This window comes from Eretmochelys imbricata, chromosome 13 (genome assembly GCF_965152235.1).
Source record: "Eretmochelys imbricata isolate rEreImb1 chromosome 13, rEreImb1.hap1, whole genome shotgun sequence".
NCBI classification, from domain to species: Eukaryota; Metazoa; Chordata; order Testudines; family Cheloniidae; genus Eretmochelys; species Eretmochelys imbricata.
This window is the reverse complement of record NC_135584.1, coordinates 3,595,680-3,615,789: the sequence shown is the minus strand read 5'-3', so window position 1 is coordinate 3,615,789 and position 20,110 is coordinate 3,595,680. Positions and strand designations below refer to the sequence as shown.

Here is a 20,110-nt window from a genome sequence, read left to right as displayed (position 1 = left end):
CAGGGGAAGCTGAGCACCACCCAGCTTGTTCATGTGCCAAACTGGGGGAACTCCATGTCCAGAGGGTGTGGGCGATAAATGGGCCTGTGCAATTTCTGGAGATAAGTTGAAGCCATGGAAAAGCCGGGCCCAAGGTGTTTACTGCCAGCAGATGCTGCCCTGGGACTGCTTTGGGTTGGGCATTGTAGTCCACCGACCCATGCGCATCTTCTCGCAGCACCAATGGCAACTCTGTCCCTACGGCCCAGGTGGGCTGACATTTTCCAGAGACCCACAACGTACAACACAACCTGCCTCCCTTTTGTGGCAGCCAGGGGCCGCTGTTGGCAGAGGGAGGCCTGGCAGTGGGGGGCCAGTGGAGTCACCCCACCAGGGAGCTGGAGAGAGCTGCGGAGGGCCCCAGAGCTGGTGCAGCCGTACAGAGCTTTCTGGCTGATGGACCTGGCTTCTGGTGGATACAGCGAGCTCCACAGTGTCTGGGGCCAGACCCACTGCTGCTGCTATGGGGGGCAAAGGCCACTCTTTCCTCTGCCCTCGACAGAAGAATTTAGAGGCAATTCCCTGGCCCCGCACAGGATTTTATGGCAGGAGGTTTTGATCTGGCCCATTGGGTCTGTTTCTCTTGGCAAGTCTCAGGTAGGCTGTGCAGAGTCTGGGGCTGGATGTGGGTTGGATGTTCATAGCTGGAGGGTGGGGAGTCAGTTTTTGAAAAATCATTAAACTAGCAGTATGGCTGCAAAACCCAAAGCTCTTGTGTCACGCCCTTTGCGATTACACTTCAGAGACCCGTCACCTCGCTGTTTGGTGCTCACTGGAATGTTTCATAGCAGACGTAATGGATCAAGCAGCTGAGAACCAGGACCTATGCAAACAGGACGCCAGAAGCACAGAAATGAAAACACAGTGGAGCAGAGGCTGATGGAGCTTTAAGACTAGAAATGGGACAAAAACAGACGCTCAAATCTTAACCCAGGCACATATTTGAAGGGGGACATGGTTTAATACCTGCCCCCATTGATTTATTAATGATCATCAGGATTATGTTTCCAGTCTAGAGCACAGCGCTGAGATCTAGGCCCCTGGTGCTAGGTGCTGTACAAACACAGTGTAAGTGGCAATTCCCCGTCCGAAGGAATTGACCATTGAACTAGCCAAGTCAGACAAAGGCAATTTCAAGATGTGAGCGGAGGTCGTGAAGGACTCAGTGACTTCCCCAAGGTCACAGATAATTGAACATCTCCTGGAGCCGAGTCCAGTGCTTTTAGCCAAACCTTCTTTCTCCTCTCATCCAAACTGGATCCAAACTAACTCCCAAACCCAAACTCCAGCCTAGACCTAATTCAGATTCACCCTCTCCCTACCCAGCCCATCTCTAATTAACAGATCAGGTGCCGCGAGTGACCATGTGCCGTCCCCCCACGGAGGCGTGTGTTGAAGGAGCCTCTCTGGTAGTAGTCACAGCCAGGGACAAGCTCCAGAACAGGGGCCTCCGGGCCCAGCTTTCTGATGTCTCTTTGGACAGTGTTTCTCAACGTGAAGTGGTTGGTAAACGCTCTGCTTTGGTGTTCGGGAGGGAGATTTAAAGGCTGTCAGGGAATTCCCTTCCCAAAGAGCCGCACTCTGCTAGGGCCCCTATCCCCACCCTTCAATACCCCAGCAGCGTTAGCATGGCTGCTTAAGATCATGGCACACAAAGGGCTGGATTACATGAGGCTTCATGAGAGAACACGGGTCACCAGCCGCTTCACTGTGAGAAGTAAAATTCATGGTGGGAAAAACCAGTTGAGTCTGCCCAGAGGTGGAAGCAGGAAATGTCACTAACGCAACCCACTTCCTTCTGCATTAGGGGAAGGGCTGATCCTGCACCTCCAACTTCTCAGTATCTCTTCGGACAACGGAGAGCTGGCAAAGGCCGTGGTGCTGACAGGTCGCCCCTCTGAGAGCAAAATGGTTCTGTCGACCCCTGTGTCTGGATTGTCTCTTCCATGGCTGGTGCTGCTGCTTCTCCTGGAAATCCTTGGTGAGTGCAGAACACAGACACGGCCCACACGAGTGCACGCCGGCTTGTCTGCTTTCTTGCTGCTTGAGCAGAGGGCAATGCCAGGTGCTCTAAAGGGAGGAATAAACCCTTGTGTAGTTTATATCCCAGAGGAAACCTTCCTGACCCCAGCTTGTGATCACCTTATGCTCTGGAGTGTGAGAACCGGAAACAGTGTCTAAACTTGATCCCAGCTCATGCCACTGCAGGGGCTGTTCTTATTTTTATAAACGTCTGATCTTTCTGTAGAAATCTAACAGAGCAATTAGATTCAACAATATCCTGCAGCAGTGAATTCCACAGGTTAGTTCGATGTGGGTTAAAAATATTTCTTTTTATCCCTTTAAATCGTGTTGCTTTCAGATTCCATCGGGTGCCATGTCTGTGTGGGCCCATCCAGGGGCAAAATAACCCTCCGTTCATTGGCAGTAAGTGACACACCCAGAAGCTCCTTCTCTGTGGCTGGAGCAGCGCAGCAGCGGGGGCTCAGGGCCCTTGTCCCTGCTTGTGCCCATGAGGGTCCCTGCCCCGGCTCCCCTGCTCACGCTCAGCGAACCGCTCCCTGGTCCCTGCCTGCCCCCGGGAGCCGGGGCGGAGCTCTGGAAACGCGGCTCTGGGGCAGCCTGCAGGGGTCGCTGTGGAGCGACACAAAGTTGCTCCCCTAGGAGCTAAAGCCCCCCCGCGCGGGCAGGGCCCGGCTCCAGGCAGGGCTGGGGGCAGGATCCACAGAGCGGTGCCCGGGCCTGGGGCTCAGCCCCCTGCTGCTGCGGGCGGGGGCTTGTGAACCAGCCTCCCCCAGCCTGGCCTGTTCTCTCCTTCCAGGGGCCGGGGCCGAGGAGTTCCGGCTGCTGCAGCCCCAGGACGCCGTGTCGGTGTCCGCGGGACAGACTCTCACTCTGACCTGCTCTGTGACCGGGGTCGCTCCAGCAGGAGGCGTGAAGTGGTTCAAGGACTCGGGCGGGGGCCGGCAGCTCGTTTATGCAGAGAGGGGATCATCCCCCCGGGTGACGCGGGCTGCGAATGGCTCTGACACAGACTTCACCATCCGCATCAGTGACACCCGCCCCGCGGACGCCGGGACCTATCGCTGTGTGAAGTTTAAGAAGGGGTCGGCAGCCGGAGAGGCGGATAAGAAGAGGTCGGGAGCCGATGAGGAGATCAGATCCGGCGCGGGCACGGCCGTGACTGTGAGCGGTGAGGGCGAGCTCCCGTCCCAGCCACTCGCCCCTGCCCGCCGGGGGCTGGGACCAGGGCGGGGACCAACCTCGCTCCGCCCGGACCCTCCCCGGGGAGCTGCGCTTCCCACCGAGACAGTGGGACCTGGGTTGAGACCTACACCTGTGTGGGGGCGGGGGGGGGGGGCTGTGGATTTTAGCGAGATGGGGGGGGGGAAGGGGGAGAAATTTCTCCTCTATCCCCAGGGATCGCTGCCCCCCATCGAAAACGAAGTGCCAGGTGCACCGGGTGTGCAGTGGGGGGGTGACTGGCCGGCTGGGTGCATGGGGGGGTATCAGGTGTTGGGTTTATTCTTCCCACTCGGCCCCTCCAGAAAGAGCAGCCGGAGCTGCTGGCGGGGGGTGGGGAGGGGGGGCTCTGCCGCCCTTCGCAGCCTCCAGCCGAGCCGGCTGCGACTCCTCACACTCACCTACTCGGGGGACTCGCTCCCAGCACCAGGGGGTTTCTCCCCCCCCCCCCACCCAGTGCCCGGGGCAGCCCCAGTGGGAGACGGGGAGCGAGGACCAGGCAGGCTGGGGCAGCTGCTCAGAGTTTGTTCTTCCTTGGCAGAACCGACCTGCGGCCAGACACAGTCCTGGGGGGAATCTACTCGACCCCCCTTCCCCCATCCCCCATAGGGCTCTGGCTGTGGGCACAGAGCTCGGCTGCAGCCAGGGAGTTACTGGGATCTTCTTCTTCTTTTCCTATGACACTTCCCCAGCCCCAGCAAGGACTCTCCTAGTCTGTCCCCTCGACCCCCGCCTTTGCATTTACTCAATGGCTGCGGCTCCCCCGATCTCAGGCTGTCCCTGTGCGGAAGCAGGCCCCATGGGGTGGGGAGATTGGCTCTCAGTCGCAGGGATCTGACTGATAAACGCTTCTCCCTGCAGCCAGCCCCTCAGCCCCGTCCGTGTCCGGCCCCCCCAGCAGGGCGGAGCCGGGTCCCCCAGTGACTTTCACCTGCACGTCAGGAGGATTCTCCCCCAGAAATATCACTATGACCTGGCTCAAAAATGGGGCCAAACTCCCAGCCCCCCAGCCCCGGGTTCTCCCCGAACACGAGAGCGTCTCCTACAACATGTCCAGCACTGTGGGGGTGAGCCTGACCCCAGGAGACGCCCGCTCCCAGCTCACCTGTCAGATAGAGCACAGCACCTTACTGGCTCCCCTGCGTGGGACCTACAACCTCAGCGATGCCCTGCGAGGTAGGAGCCCAGCTGGGGCTACTGCGGAGGGGCAGAGATGGATCCTTTAGCCTTTGGTTCCTTTGGGCTGGGTAGTGGGAGGTAAGAGGGGAGTCACTGAAATCCAGATTCAGATCTGGACTCTGCCTTGTGCCCTTAAAATTTGAAACTCTTTGCCCTGGGCTGGCACATCCCCTACTCCAGCCCAGTGGAGGGCAGGGTTAGGAAGAAGGTGTTTGACTTTGTTTAAAGCCTGATAAGACACCACTCTCCATTTTAATGTACCCAAGCTGGGTCTGTCAGGGGTTTTTCTAGGGGGAAGGGGAGGGAAATTGGGGACACTGGGTAGACTTGGGTTTTTGTAGCCTGCTCATTTTAAAACATTTGCCTTCCCCTGGGTTTATTCCTGTGAGGGGGCCAACTTAGAGATAACCAAAGTTCTTTGTCCTTGAAAAAATATCACATGGCAAGTGGGATGTGGGCTCAGGGGGAAGGTCAGTCTGTCCAGCCCCAGAAATTTCCCTCTAACTCAGCAGGAAAAGGAGAATTTCTGTAGCTGCCGAGCACAGGATATTTGTGTTCTCAGTTCCACCCAGGCTGCGAGTGGGTGACCCAGCAGCGCCCGTCGCACTGAACGAGTCTGTGACGTTCACCTGCCACGCGGAGGGGTTTTACCCGAAGGACGCGAGTCTCACCTGGCTGGAGAATGGAAATGAGATGAATCTTGGAAAATCCTCCCCCCTGGCTGAGAATCCAGATGGGACGTACACGCTGCAGAGCTCCCTGGAGGTCAAAGCAACTGAACAGAGGAATCGGTCCATGTTCACCTGTCGGGTTGTGCACGATTCCCAGCCCCCCGTCAGTGCCAGCCAGATGCTGAGAATCTCCCAGCCACCTCCTAAGCCAAGCAAAGATGGTTCTTCATCTGGTGCAGGTAAATGTGCAGCTGAACCCTCCCTGCACTGCTGGGAAATGCCAGGTCTGTTCTGCTGAACCTAGGGGTCATTTCAGCCCATCTCCAGCATTGGAGCGCCTCAGTGTAACAGCGACTCTTTTATTCCAGGATTATTGCTCAGCTCTGCTCTCCTGGGGCCCGTGGGCGCCGCGGGAAGGGGAAGGTTGAGGGCAGGAAATGCCACTTTGGCTGCACTCTGTGCCGAGGGAAGATGCTCTCTGCAGCCCTGCAGGGTGTGAATGTCCCTTGGAGAGGGGCTCGAACACGGTGACTCCCGCAGAGCTGGGGATCCAAGGACTCCGGCACTGCTCAGGGATTTGAGGCTTTTAAGTAAAAGTGCAGGTGGTTCCTGAGTCCTTATTCTCCTGCTCTGCGAAGCTCAAGGTCTCCGCTGTAGAGTCTGGGCCTCCCTGGGGCCAGCCAGCTGCGAGTGGATACAGCTGCCAGGCAGAGCTGGGCAAACTCTGCAGAGGCCATTTGCCAAACTGCTGTTCACAGGTAGGAAGGCCAGTTTCCTCGGAGCCTGGTAAAGGTGCACGTGAGCCAGGGCGGGATGGCCGGGAACCAGCAGTTCTCTTGACTGCTGGAGGTTTCTCTCCATTGGCTGATCTGAGGCATTTCTGCAGATCAGATCCTGTTCTCCAGCTCCACTCTCTGGATTGGGCTCTTCCTGGAGAAGGTGCTGACTGCTGCCTTCCTCCTCTTCCTCTTCCTCTTCCTGAAAAGTAAAGAGTAACCAGGTAAATGTCGATTTTCTGTGAGATACCCTGGGGCATTAAAAAGGAGCCAGAGGGAACCGATTGTAATGCTGCAGCCCAGGAGCAGAGCAGGAAGCGTTAATGTCTCACAGGGAGTCAGTGTCGTGGGGTTGGATGTCTCTGGGGCTGCGCGTAGGACACAGACCCTCCCAGTCTGATGCCAGGCCAGATCACTAGTGGCCATGTGGTTTTTTCAGGGCCCCAGTGCAGTTCCTAGAGCCCAAAGGGGCCCATCACCAGGTGGCCATTTCCCTGGGCACTAACTGCTGCTCTAACCGGGCATCAGAGACCCCAAGGATTGTGTACAAGTGGGAAATGAATAGCTCTGCCTCATACCAGTGGGTCCTTCTGGCTCAGGGTGAGCTCCGTGGCGAACTGGCAGGGCTGGCCAGGCTTTCTACCACTGTCTGCGCCCCCGTCACATAGAAGCCTCTTTGCTCCTCTCCTGCTCACATGACGCTTCCTCTCCACACGCTCCCTCCGTTTGGTAAATGCCTCCCGGGTTCCGCTGGGGCAGGTTCCCTGGGGGACACAGTCCAGGGCCCCCGGTGAGCTCCGGAATCCCTGCCCCAAACAGCCAGGCGGGTCAGGGGAGCCCTGCAGGGGCCAGGGACACACAGGGGATAAGTTCCCTTTTATCTCATGTTAGGCGCATTGTCCTAGCCATGTCGCTGCTGGAAATCCTGCCCCAAGGTATTCACCCCCAAGAACAACAGTCCCACTCCAGCCGAGGGCCCGGCATTCCCAGATCCCTGACTCTCTCCTGCGCCGGGCCTGTACAGAGGGTCCCAGCGACCCATTCGTGGCTGTGGACCAGATTCCTTAGTTCCAGAGCCCTGTGACTGCTGTTAACCAGCCTCCCCTGGCATTGCCGCCCAGGTCCCCGTATCTGTGCCCCCAAGAGACAAACCTCCAGCTAGTTCCATCCTGCTCAGCCTGATCCTCAGCCCAAAGCTGGTGGCACCGTCCCTCGGGGAACACAACAGTTATAGCTTGAATCCTCCTCAGCATCGCTCTCCTCTGGGCTTCCTAATACTCCTGATCCGGTCCTGATCCCTGACCAGGAGGGTCCCTCCCCTTTCTAGGGCGGGGAGAATTCAGGTACCAGCTTGTCACAGTCACTGGAAATTCAGGAGAGTCAGAGCCCTGAGTAAATCTCCCCTCGGTTAAACATACAGCGTGAGATGACTGCTCCCCGACACCCCGCCCCCAGCTCAGGGCGTGATGGGGCTGACACGGAGCGTACTAGAGCAGTTTGTCCCTGGGCGGGCTCCTCCCTGGGCTGGGTTAATGCTAAGGCAAGGGTCATTGACTGACTCTCCTCATTCACCTGTTGGATTCTTTCCTTCTGCAGCCCCTGGTCTATTTCCCAGATTTCTCGCACCGTCGCCACCTGCCAACTTCTCTGTCAGCAGCCTCTGTCCCCCCCCCGCAGTCCAGGAAAGGAGTCCCTATATGGTGGAACTGCAGTGACCCCTGCTGGCCAATCTGATTGAGTCCAGGCCCCTGATGGGACATACCCACCGCTCACTCATGCCTACTGATTGCGAATCCTGACTGGGCTCCCTGCTCCTTCTCGCCCACTGGTTCTCAAACTTGGGATCGCGACCCAGTAGTGTGGGGGGTCGCGAGCCCAGACCCTGGCGCGGGGCTGCGAGCCATGAGCCCCGACCCCTGCGCCAGGCTGCGAGCCCTGACCCCAACAGCAGCGCGTGGCTGCGAGCCCTGACCCCCACCCCAATGTGGGGCTGCGAGCCCTGACCCCGAACCTGGCCAGGAGCGGGGCTGCAAGCTATGAGTCTCGACCCCTGTGCTGGGCTGCAACCATGACACCCAACCCTGACACCGGCGCGGGGCTGTGAGTCCCAACCCCCGTATGGGGCTGCAGAGCTGCATGCCCCAACCCCAACCCTGCTAGCCAGGAGGGGACCCCGAATACAGATTATACAAAGGTTATATACTTTTTAGCAAAGCATGTTGCCCTCGTGCATCGGAAACCTTAGCCAATAAACAAACCCTTTTCTTATGTACCACCTATCCCTGCTTGGTGCATTCCTCGTGCTAAACCAGTATGTTAATTACACAGCATGGTCCTAAAGCCATGCATCAGTAACTTTTATTATCAGGATGGGAGGCCTCACATCAAAGGCCAGGAGATAGGGAGTTAGGGACTGACAAAAAAACAGATACTGGGAGTCAAGGCAGGCTGGAGACAAGGAGGAGGATTTTCACAAGAATACAGTATCTAAGGAACACGCCTCCTGGTGCATGATGTGCTTGCTTTTAGACAATGGTGGACCCCTAACCAAAATGGAGTCACATGTGCTAACTTTTCCTTAACAGCCTGCAGCTTTTGGGGGACGTGGTTCAGACCTGGGTCTGTGTTTGTAGCAGGCTAGCATGTCTGGTACCCTGCAGAGGAGCCACTGGAAAAGAATCAGTGATTCTTGTCTGTGGGTCCAGCCCTCTGCCCTATTAAATACAGTATTAACCTCAGAGCCCAGCTTCCTCTCTAGAGTAAATTCAGAACTATATTCATTGAGTATTAGTATTGCCATGCTGCTCAGAGGCCTGAGTCCGGACCAGCACAGCTGGATGCAGCTGCTGTGCAAATATATGGCCCTTGCCCCACAGAGCCTGCAATCCAACGATGGGATTTTTTAAAGGGCTCAGAATTGGCCCAGCCCTGCTCCCGTTACAGTCAATGGTAAAACTCCAAAAAATTGGTGGAATCCTGACAAGCAACAATGTGCAAACATCCCTCTTTGCATCCTTCGGCCAGCAATGTTGGCACGGATGCTTTATCTCATGGAACTCGAAGGGATGGACTGCATGAAGCCTTGCAAGAGAACAAGGGGCACCAGCCGCTTTGCTGTGAGACGCCGAATATATAACGGGGAAAACCAGTTTAGTCTGCACAGATCTGGAAGGAGGACACGTAGCTAACACGCTCCACTTCCTTCTGCATTAGAGGAACTGCCTCTGAGCTCCAAGCTTCTCAGTACCTCTGTGAAGAGATAACAACAGCAACTGTGCAGAACGGTCTCCCTTTACCATCAACCCAAGTGTCTGGATTGTTTATTTTGTGCCTGGTGCTGATGCTTCTCTTGGAAATTACTGGTGCGTGTAGAACATATAAATCGCCCACGTTGGCACAAACCAGCTAGTCTGCTCTCTTGCTGTCCACAATTCCAGATGCTTCCAAACCCTCCATAATGCAACAATTGTGGCATTTCTGCCATGAGGAGAAAGTTCTTCCTGACCCCAGGTGATGCTCTGGGATCTGGAGAATGAGAATTAGTAACCCTGTAACTTTAGCTCAGCTGGTGTCCGTGCAGGGGCTGTTCTTGTGTGAATAAATGTAAAAACTGTTAAAAAAAAAAACTCTATAAGTAATTAGCTTCACTAATATCCTGCAGCAGTGAATTCCACAGGTTAATTATTACTGGTCTAAAAAGAATTTCCTTTTAGATTCCATCAGATGCCCACTATTATTCCTGTGCTAAGAGGGTAAATAGCAGTACTTGTCTTTTTGCTCTTCACTATTTTACCTCTTTATTTTCTTTTCCTCTTTGAAACAGTCCCATTCTTTTTAAGTCACTCACTATATGAAATGTTCCCCAAAGCCTTTCCCAAGGTCTCTGCTAGTTTGGTTGCTCCTCTGTGTCCTTTTTTAATTTCAGCTGGAGGAACATCATTTTAGATGAGGCCGTTTAATGGGAGTGCAGAATTCAAGGGGAAAGAAACTACTGAGTGATACAACTGCAATGTATAATTGTCTTGTTGCTTCTTCCTAAAGCTTTATTCTCTAGTCACTGGTTTTTAGATGTGTGCACCGACCAGACACCTTCACTGAGCTGCCCGCGAAGTTGCCGAGATCACTGTCCTGAGAAGTTCTAGTTACTTTTTGTGGCATTTCCCTCAATCTCCCGCTCCGCCAACCCCAGAATCTTGATTAACCTAAAAAATGTCACATTGCCCCCTTGCTCCAATCCCTCTTCCAGATCACTCCAAACTATACTGAGCATCCCCGTCCTAGTGCTGATCCCTTGTTTTCCCGCTACTTCTCTCTTAGCATGCAGAGCACAGAGCATATATTCCTAATTTTCTTTTCCTGTCTCTTCACCTGATCCATGACAGCCCTTTACTCCTCACTCTGCAGTTGTTGCCTTGAAATGCTCTTACATGGGGACTTATCAGGAAATATCTGAGAGCCTGATTGTGGTCTGTGCACTGGGTATGTTCCTAAGGAAAGCAGCCAGGTTAAACAGAGCTGGGGAGTTGCCCTGGCTACATGGGTGTTATCTAAGGAGCAAAGTCCCCCTCCATTTATTGGAAGTAGGTGACACACAAAGAAAGTCCCTGGTCACCAGAGGTCACTGTAATTTGCATTGAGCTAGTGATTTATTTACTGTGTCCATTTTATTACCCACTGCATCCTCCTGGAGTCAGAGCCATTGGCCTGATGCAGTCTGTGATGGAAGCTTCATCTGCCCTAGCTTTTGAGGCCACTGAAATCAGAGTAAAGACACTCACTGACGGCAGTGGGTTTGGGATCGGGCTCCTACCCCATTACAGGTGCCAGCGGCCAGAAGTTCCAGGTGCTGCAGCCCCAGGGCCCAGCAAACGGAAAACATGAAGTATGGAGCGTGCAATGCAGATTATTTCATGTGAATTATACCAGGTTGCTGTTTGACCCGATGGCCCAGGGTACGTTCCCTGACGATGTGGGTTTGATCCCAAAGCTCAGACTCTTGCTCCCCTGGGGCGGTAGGAGCAGGGAGCCTTGCAAATGTGACCTTTTAGCTGACAGGAATAGAAACTGTCTGAGCTGTTACTACAGCCTCTGTAGCTGGCCCAGCCCTGGAGCAGCCTTGAGAGGTTTCCTAAGGGAGCTTTGGGTACGCTGCTGTCCATTGGGCCTGGCTGCGGGAAGTGGGGAATAAGAGGAAAGTCCGTGAGGGGGGGTCTCAAGAACGGGGGGGGGGGGTCTCAAGCAGGTGAATGTGATGCATTCCTCATGGTGACGTCCTGCCTCTCTGCTTTGGGCAGAGTCTGCCGGGGTAAGTGTATGCTCTGATCCCTAAGCAGTGTCACAGGGGAGCAGGGAGCGCAGAGGGCCCCCTTCTGTGATCGTGGTTTACACCAGGCCAGCTGGGCATGCAGCGTGGGGAGGTGCTGCTCGGCTGCTTAGGGAGGGAGTTGCTCTCACTGTGCACTGTTCTATGGTAGGTCTACACGGCACACGCCTTTCGACAGTGTGCGGAGCTCACACACCGCACGCCCCCTTTGATGGGTATGCAGTGCTGTGTAGATGGTGAGACATTGGTTAGGCAAGTACAGTAAAGACATCCCTGCACCCAGTGGGTATGTACCCGGATATGTACCTTGCAGGGCTCTCTGCTCACCCAACCAGCACCTCCCTGCATAGGTGCCGATTCCATGGGTGCTCCAGGGCTGGAGCACCCACAGGGAAAAAATGGGGGGTGTTGAGCACTCACCAGCACCCCCCCAGATCAGCGCCAGTCCCTCCCCCCAGCGCCTCCCGCCTGCTGGTAGCTCTGCCGATCAGTGTCTCTCCCTCCCCCCAGCGCCTCCCGCCGGCCGTGGATCAGCTGTTCCACAGTGTGCAGGAGGTGCTGGGCGGCGGGGAGGGGGGAGCGAGGGCAGGGCATGCTTGGGGAAGGGGGCAGAATGGGGCACAAAGAGGTGGGGCGGGGCAGGAACAGGCAAGGGCGTGAAGAGGCAGGGTGGGATGGGGTGGGGCGTTGGGGAAGGGATGGAGTGTGGGTGGGGTCTGGGGCAGAGCGGGAGATGGGGGTCAAGCACCCCCCAGCACAGTAAAAAGTCAGTGCCCCTGCCTCCCTGTCTACTTTGCTATTTTCAGCAGTGAAGTTTCCCGCTGCCTCCCTGCTCCCGAAGCCTCTCCCTGCGGCAGGGGGCTCCCGGAGCCTGTCCCCATGCAGGGTTAGCTACGGGATTAGACGGGCAATGCTGGGAAGTTCCGTCAGTGCCCAGAGCAATTTGGCCTGTCTATGCCAGTGATGGCTGTAGGCAGGCAAATCCCCATGCAGGCCTAGCGTGCAAAGAGCGGTTTGTGGGGCTCTAGGTCTGAGCTCAGGCAAAGGGAACTGGGCAGTCACAACAGGAAATCAAGAGAAAAAGAACGCAGATAGTTAACCCTCTCAGTACCTGCCCTACTGGTAACATCATTCAAGACGGAGCTGGTTGGGCACAAATAAAGTGGGATCTCAAACATAATGTCTCGTGTGTTCGTGCACGCTGACAATTAGAGACGGGCCAAAACGGCTACTTTGAATCCAAAGGCTTTATTTTATTTTATTTTTCTTGGGAATGGGGGTTTCAGGCTGGAAGCTCCAGATCCAAACTTACAGTTTCAATTCCATGTCTGAGCCAGACTGGAAAAGGCCCATTTGATGGATCAGGTTTTGATCTGGGAGAGGGGCTCATGTCATGAGACCTCTGCAGTTTTGGCCCCACTGGACCATTATATCGAGAAGGGCAAAGGACTGGAGAAAGTGAAGCTTCACGAAAGAACATGGGACAGCAGCCGCTTTGCCGTGAGAAGCAAAGTATGTTAATAGTTAAGTCTGAACAAATCTTGTGGCTGGAGCCATCACTAACGCAATCTACTTCCTTCTGCGGTAGGAGGTGGTCTGAGCTGGAGCCAAAGCTTCTCGGTAGCTCTACAGACAACGGAGAACCAGAGCTGGCAAAGGCAGCGAGGCTGAAAGGTTTTCCCTCTGCCAGCACAATGGCTACATCAACCCAAGTGTCTGGATTGTCTCTTCCATACCTGCTGCTGATTCTTCTCCTGGAAATCCCTGGTGAGTGTAGAACAGCAGGTTTCCGCCTGTGGTCTCTGGACCCCTGTAGGTCCACAGACTATGTCTAAGGCTTCCAAAGGATCTGCAGGTCTGCACCTCCAGCCGAAATTTTTTTGCCCGGGGGCGGGGGGGTCCGCAAATGAAAAAAGGTTGAAAACCACAAATGTAGAAGATACCCAGCAACGGGCACTAACCATCTCGCCTAACGTTTGTTGTCCTTCTATGGATCTTTTCTGTTTCTCCTTTTCCCATAGTGGCATCACAGCATTCCCTGAGTTATTGTCTGATCCCTTCTTAACGGAGTCTGAGTTCCTCTCTCTTTCCTGACTGCTGCTGCACAGAGAGCAATGTCTTCCTTTGGCTAGCCACAGTGCTGCAGACAGTTTGTTTTCCTCTTAGCCCTTCAAATTAGCTCGGAACCCACCAGCATGGAGTGTTTAAACGGTTCCTCCGGTTTACGTTTCGAGATGACTAACGCTGTGTTGCCGTAGGAACCCTAGGTACGTCCTGGGGCAGCTTGCCTATCCTGCTGCCACTGCAGCCATGGCCACACTGCTATTTTTAGTGCACTTGCTCAATCAGAGCTAGTGGAGGCATGTCTCCTGAGGCTGGAAATCCTACCCTCCAGCTCCAGTGTAGACAGACCCTTAGCCTGTCCGCTCTTCGGCGCAATGACCATCATTTTGCTCCGTGTTCATGCAGCACCTCGTGCTATGGGGTCCTGGTCTGTGGCTGGGACTCCAGCGTGCTCCCCCAGTGCAGACACACAATGAGTAAGTAGTGATCAGTGCTGAGTTTGATCGGCTGGTGTTGGGCACAGTGCCTTCATTCAGCTCACCACATTCCTCCATAGCCTTGATTAATCTGACCAATGGCAAGGATGCCATGTGGCTATTCAGCTGCCCTTCGAAAACCAGCTGGCACAGCCCCTGTCCTAGCCCTGAGCCCTGGGTGCCCAGCATTTACCTTCTTTCCACGCTGAGCTGTGGCCATTTGCTCTTTGCTTCCAAATAGTGCCCTAACCCAGGGAAACACTTCATCCCTTAACCTGGAGCTGCCAAGCATTCCTCTTCTGATGGGGGGATGGTCAGAAAGGTTAGGAATTCCCTTTGCCACCCTTTGCTAACTCCTTAAAGAACACTAACAGGTAACTGGGGAATCTGACCTGTCGGGCTAGAACGGTAAAGGGCAGAAAGTCTCAGTGTTGACAACTATTATGATTTTATCGCGAGTCTCGAAATATTGGGTGTGTTTCTTAGCGTTCCAGCTGCTGGAATCAGCAAACTCCTCCCAGCTTTGCTTTTATTTTATTTTTTATATTTTTATTTTGTATTTTTTTATTGTTTTTAATTTTTAATTTTTTAAAAAAAATATTTTATTTTATTTTTAACCTAAGTTTCTCACCCTCCTTGTGGAGAGAAGCTGGAGAATGTGAGGTGAATGTGCCCTACAGGCTGATAACCCAGAAAAGAAATTAAAAAACCCAATATCTATTTTAATCTCCTGATTTTTAAGCCAATCTTGTGATTTTGGGGACCTGACTTGTGATCTTTTTTTTTAATATTTGGGGCTGGCAATCCTGCTGTCTCGCCATTGATTAGATGTGTTGGAGACACACCAGGAAGGCCCTCGTCACAGGAAGATCCCTCCCTGTATTTCCACAGTGAGCTAGGGATGTCTTTATTTTAATTTCAAATCCCCAACGAAGAGCCTGACTCTGTGTGTGTGAGTCTGGGAGGGTTGGCTTCATCTCAGCCCTGCGAGCCCTGCTCTTCTAGGAGACATTGTGACACTATGCCCCATATTCTTCATAGAGATATGCTTATGATATGATTATAACAGATCTAAGATGTATTTTCGGTGAGATGGGTCATGTGAGGTATCATGGGAAAGGTTCTGATTTACTGAATATGATTATCCTATTTGTATACATGTATCATTTCTGTATCTGAAGTTAGGAATATTGACTATGTGTGTTTACACCTCGGGAACGCCCACCAGACAGAATGCAATCAGTCTAGATGGCTGGCTGTGAGGAAGAGCCATTAGAGAGAACAGTAGGTCTCAGAAGATGTTTATCACTCACAGAGAAGTCTTCTTGGGGATGCAGCAAACTAACTCTGAGTTATGGCTGCAGGGTCATGTGATCAAGTCACCTGATACCTGATACTGACTCCATGATAATATGAGTATTTTTCCACTGACCGGGGGTGGGAATCACACTGGAAGACAAAGGATTCCTGCCATATGTAAAACCTATTTAAGGCAGGGGAGTGTCATAATCATGGTTTGTTCTTCACTAGCTCCCTGCCCAAGATGACTGCTGCAAACAGCTAAGAAACAAAGCCTGAGGGGGAGAGGGGAGAAGAGCTGAGCCCAGGCTAGTAGGTGGACTAGTCTGTGAATGAAATATCTGAAGTTTTAAGCTGTGGGCAAGGACAGATGGCCTTCAAGAATCTCTGCAATCTGTCTAAAACAACATTTAGGGTGAGAAATTGCTTCTTGTAACCAGTTTCTTTAGTATTTTAAGATTAGCTTGAGTGTTTTATTTGCTTGGTAATCTGCTTTGATCTGTTTGCTATCTCTTATAATCACTTAAAATCTATCATTTGTAGTTAATAAACTTTTTTTTGTTTTCTCTAAAACCAGTTTGTGGAATTCATAACTGGGGGGTAAAAAGCTGTGCATATGTTCCTCCACATTGAGGGAGGGGGCAAATTTCATGAGCTTACACTGTATAATTTTTTGTGCAGCGCAAGACAATACAATTTTGGATTTATCCTCTAGAAGTGGGTGTGCACCTGAGTATCTGGGTAGCTCCTTAGCTTTCCACCTACATTGTTTACGCTGCATACTCAGCACCAAATGGCAAGATAACGTCAGCAACATAGAGGTTCTTCAAAGGGCAAATTTACCAAGTGTGACAGCTCTGCTCAAGCAAAGATGACTGCACTGGCTGGGCCATCTGAGTAGGTGGGAAGACGGACGCATACCCAAGGACATGCTATATGGGGATCTATCAGAGGGAATAAGAACAACAGGTCATCCCAAGCTTCACTATAAAAAGACCGTCATAAATATAAAGGGAAGGGTAACCACCTTTCTGTATATAGAACTATAAAATCCCTCCTGACCAGAGGCAAAACCCTTTCACCTGTAAAGGGTTAAGAAGCTAAGATAACCTTGCTGGCACTTGACCAAAATGACCAATGAGGAGACAAGATACTTTCAAAGCTGGAGGGGGGGGGGGGAAACAAAGGGTCTGTCTGTCTGTGTGATGCTTTTGCTGGGAACAGATCAGGAATGCTCTTCAGAACTCCTTAAATTAGTAAGTAATCTATCTAGAAATGCATTAGATATCCTTTTGTCTAATGGCTGGTAAAATAGCTGTGCTGAATGGAATGTATATTCCTGTTTTTGTGTCTTTTTGTAACTTAAGGTTTTGCCTAGAGGGATTCTCTATGTTTTGAATCTGATTACCCTGTAAGGTATTTACCATCCTGATTTTACAGAGGTGATTCTTTTACTTTTTCTTTAATTAAAATTCTTCTTTTAAGAACTTGATTGCTTTTTCATTGTTCTTAAGATCCAAGGGTTTGGGTCTGTGTTCACCTATGCAAATTGGTGAGGATTTTTATCAAGCCTTCCCCAGGAAAGGGGGTATAGGGCTTGGGGGGATATTTTGGGGGGAAGACATCTCTAAGTGGGCTCTTTCCCTGTTCTTTGTTTAACACGCTTGGTGGTGGCAGCATAGGGTTCAAGGTCAAGGCAAAGTTTGTACCCTGAGGAAGTTTTTAACCTAAGCTAGTAAGAATAAGCTTAGGGGGTCTTTCATGCAAGTCCTCACATCTGTACCCTAGAGTTCAGAGTGGGGAAGGAACCTTGACAGAGACATGCAAGCGAGATATGAAAGAACTTGGAATTGATCCTGACCAATGGGAAGTCTTGGTAAGTGATCGTAGCAAGTGGAGCCATCGTCTCCATCAGGTTATCAAAGTCCATGACAGGAGCTGGCCCCCCAAAGCTTGAAGAGAAAAGAGCCAGTAGGAAGCAAGCAGCTTCCAACCAAGACACAGATATTTGCAACGACTGTCAAAGATCATGCAAATCTCGGATTGGACTATTCAGTCCCATGAGACATTGCAAACCATCTACACCCTAGGCTGCAATTCCCACTGTCTCTCAGATGACAGAATGCCAACATCAGGCCTTAGCTGAAGCATGCCCATGCAGGGGCCAGGCAGAAAGCCTGTTTGCAGGTTACAACAGCTGGGTGTTTCCCACCTCTATGTGTGCTGGTGAAAGCGTGAGACTGGGAGTGGGTCTGCAGCTTGTCACAGCAATACAATTAAAGAGAGCCCAGAGTTGGCAGGGGTCCATCTCTCTCCTCCCTCTTAGTCCCCAGACACAGTTCGGCGGAAAATAACAGCCCAGAGTCCAGGCTGCAGGCAATGCTATGGGTTTACTGGGGCTAAACAAGCAAGCATATTCTGAAGCCCTTCACACCAGTCGGGCTATCTCTATATGCCGCTAGTGATTTAGGCTTCCTGTTATAATGGGATCAGGCAGGCTGGGTCCGGGTTGTCTGGCACACTATGGGGTGGGTTTACTACTATTTACACACGTTACAATTGATGGCTGTTTTTCATTTTGCTGTTGTAGTATTGTTTAGTCGGTACCCCATTTACTTCACATTTTTCTAACACCTAGGCTGGTGGGTCAGGTGGGCTCAGTGGTACCCCAGTTCCAAGTGGCATCCTGGGGCGGGGGGGAGGTAACATCACAGACGTCTCCCCTGAACATGAGCTGTAGCATCCTCTCCATCTCCCTCAGTAATTCTCTCACCTGTGTGGGGCTCCCAGCTCCAGGTGGACATGAGAACAAGTCTCTCAAACAACAGGGCTCAGACTCAGGAATCCAGCAGAGTAGCATTGATCCCTGATACTCAGTTCAGGCTGTCCAGATAAAATGTCTGTCTCTCCTCTCTCCGCCTGGCCTGTTGTCTGTGTTAGGTGCCGGGGCCCAGAAGTTCCGGCTGTTGCAGCCCCAGGGCATCGTGTGGGTGTCAGCGGGAGAGACTCTCACTCTGACCTGCTCTGTGACCGGCCTCGCTCCAGCAGGACCCGTGAAGTGGTTCAAGGGCTCGGGCGGGGGCCGGCAGCTCGTTTATGCAGAGGCGGGATCATTCCCCCGGGTGACACGGGCTGTGAGTGGCTCTGACACAGACTTCACCATCCGCATCAGTGACACCCGCCCCGCGGACGCCGGGACCTATCGCTGTGTGAAGTTTAAGAAGGTGTTGGGAACCGCTGAGGAGATCAGATCCGGCGCGGGCACGGCCGTGTCTGTGAGCGGTGAGTGTGAGTTCCCATCCCAGCCACACGTCCCTCCCCACGAGGGGCTGGTACCAGGGAGGGGAACAAACCCAGCTCAGCCCAGACACTCACCAGGGAGTTCACTGAGCCGGTGTTAAAGTAGGGCCAGGGGAAGATTTATGCCTCTTCAGAGGGGGCCGCAGTACAGGAAGGACCAGGGGGAATTTCTGCTCTAGCTCTGGATTTGCTCTGGAGATTCCCCCTTCCTGCCTCCCCCACACCTAGCTGAGCAGCAAATGCTTGTGTATGTGTGTGTGAGAGAGAAGCCATGCAGAGCAGGGTGGGGACCCTTTTTGCTATTTTTCCTCCCTTCTCATGTTTCCCCACGGGGGAGAGGTACGGGAATGAACTGTTAATTTCTCTCTGCAAATCTCTCCAGCAAAACATGGATCCGTGAGGGTCTCAGCATCCCCTGCTGGGCTAGGTGAAGGTTCAGCTTGATCTGAGCCTGGTGCAGGGGCATGGCAGCATGTGCGGGATGGCTAAGAACCAGCAGTTCTGTCTGTGCTGTGCCTCGGTGGAGATGCCGGGTGGGTCACACTCTGGGCAGGTCACGCTCACACACTTCACAGACACTCCCAGGGGGCTCCTGTCCATTTGCTGATCTGATACTTTTCTACCACAGGTAGGGGGCCGTTAGCCAGCCCCACTCTCTGGATCGGGCTCTTCCTGAAGAAGGCGCTGATTGCCGCCTTCCTCCTTGTCTCCTTCCTCTCCACGATGAGCAAAGGGTACCTGTCGCTTTTCTGTAATTTGCGCTGGGCAGAGCACAGGAACTAGCATGAGCGGCATTAATGCGGCAGCCCAGGGACAAAGCCCCCTGGGGAAGGGAGCGTTATGCTCTGGATGTCTCTGGGGTCACGACTTGCTGGGAGAAGGTGATTCCTGGGAAGATGAGAGTAACTGGCTCAGGCAGGGCTGGATTATGCAGTCCAGGCTTTAGCCACATGGGCATACAAGAGCTGTGGTCTGGGCTAGGCTGGAGGGTGTCTGGGCAGATGGGGGCTCCCCTTCTCCCCCCAGCAATGACAGGGCCCCCCACCCTCTTCCTGGGAGCAGTGGCAGGGCCCTTCCCCTGCTCAGGAGTGGCAGCAGGGGCCTCTTCCCCTGAGGGCCAGCAGAAGGGCTGTCCTCCCCTCATCCTCCGGAGACGCAGAAGTGGCAGCAGGGCCCTCCACCCTGTGTTTGTCCCAGCAGCCAGGGGGTATCAGTGGCAGGGGCTGGGGGACTGGGCCCACTGCACTCTTCCCCTGCTACGCAGCCAGCCCTGGGCTGCGGTGGGGTTGGCAGGGTCCCCTGGAGCAATGGGCCTTGGAGAATTAACACCTCCGCTGCCAGACTAACGATGATTTACCGTCTGGGCGTTCTCCAGCACAGGGATGTGAGGCGCTGGTGACACTTTGCCCTGGGGGGCTCCTGGCTGGGCTGGGCTAATGCTCAGGGAAGGGTCATTGACTGACTCTCCTTCATCAGTTGGATTCTTTCCTTTTGCAGCCCCAGGGCTGTTTCCTGGTTTTCTTGCACCGTCGCCACCTGCCAACGTCTCTGTCCGCGCCTCCATCCCCGCAGGCCAGGAAATGGGTCCACGGATGCACCTGCAGTGAGCCCTGCTGGTCGGACAGAGGGAGCCCAGGCCTGATGGGATGTACCCACCAAGCTCATCCACCTCCTGATGGAGCAGCTGACGTGGAATTCCTGACTTGGCTTCTGGCCACTCCGCCTGTCTCTCTGCGCTGT

At 53.4% G+C, this 20,110-nt stretch overlaps 2 protein-coding genes across 2 annotated transcripts; both read left to right on the top strand.

Annotated features, from left to right (window-relative positions):
* The first annotated feature begins 1,901 nt into the window (after positions 1–1,901).
* LOC144273687 (signal-regulatory protein beta-1-like) lies at positions 1,902–9,467 on the top strand. Its single transcript, XM_077832376.1, has 7 exons — positions 1,902–2,020; positions 2,861–3,146; positions 3,177–3,232; positions 4,144–4,458; positions 5,024–5,371; positions 6,019–6,132; positions 7,505–9,467. The coding sequence occupies exons 1-6, from the start codon at positions 1,948–1,950 to the stop codon at positions 6,126–6,128; spliced, it is 1,188 nt and encodes a 395-aa protein (XP_077688502.1). The 5' UTR covers positions 1,902–1,947; the 3' UTR covers positions 6,129–6,132; positions 7,505–9,467.
* A 3,458-nt stretch (positions 9,468–12,925) lies between these two features.
* On the top strand, positions 12,926–20,012 carry LOC144273779 (signal-regulatory protein beta-1-like). The gene is made up of 4 exons (XM_077832479.1): positions 12,926–12,998; positions 18,011–18,352; positions 18,999–19,104; positions 19,868–20,012. Exons 1-4 carry the CDS (start codon positions 12,926–12,928, stop codon positions 20,010–20,012), a joined length of 666 nt encoding a protein of 221 aa, XP_077688605.1.
* The last annotated feature ends 98 nt before the right edge of the window (positions 20,013–20,110 follow it).

Bases quoted from the DNA above. Each gene is read 5' to 3' on its own strand.
- LOC144273687 (XM_077832376.1), top strand. From the start codon at position 1,948: ATGGTTCTGTCGACCCCTGTGTCTGGATTGTCTCTTCCATGGCTGGTG. The intron at 3,233-4,143 runs GTGAGGGCGAGC...TTCTCCCTGCAG, and splicing joins CACGGCCGTGACTGTGAGCG to CCAGCCCCTCAGCCCCGTCC. The intron at 5,372-6,018 runs GTAAATGTGCAG...GCATTTCTGCAG, and splicing joins TGGTTCTTCATCTGGTGCAG to ATCAGATCCTGTTCTCCAGC.
- LOC144273779 (XM_077832479.1), top strand. From the start codon at position 12,926: ATGGCTACATCAACCCAAGTGTCTGGATTGTCTCTTCCATACCTGCTG. The intron at 18,353-18,998 runs GTGAGTGTGAGT...TTTCTACCACAG, and splicing joins CACGGCCGTGTCTGTGAGCG to GTAGGGGGCCGTTAGCCAGC. The intron at 19,105-19,867 runs GTACCTGTCGCT...TTCCTTTTGCAG, and splicing joins CTCTCCACGATGAGCAAAGG to CCCCAGGGCTGTTTCCTGGT.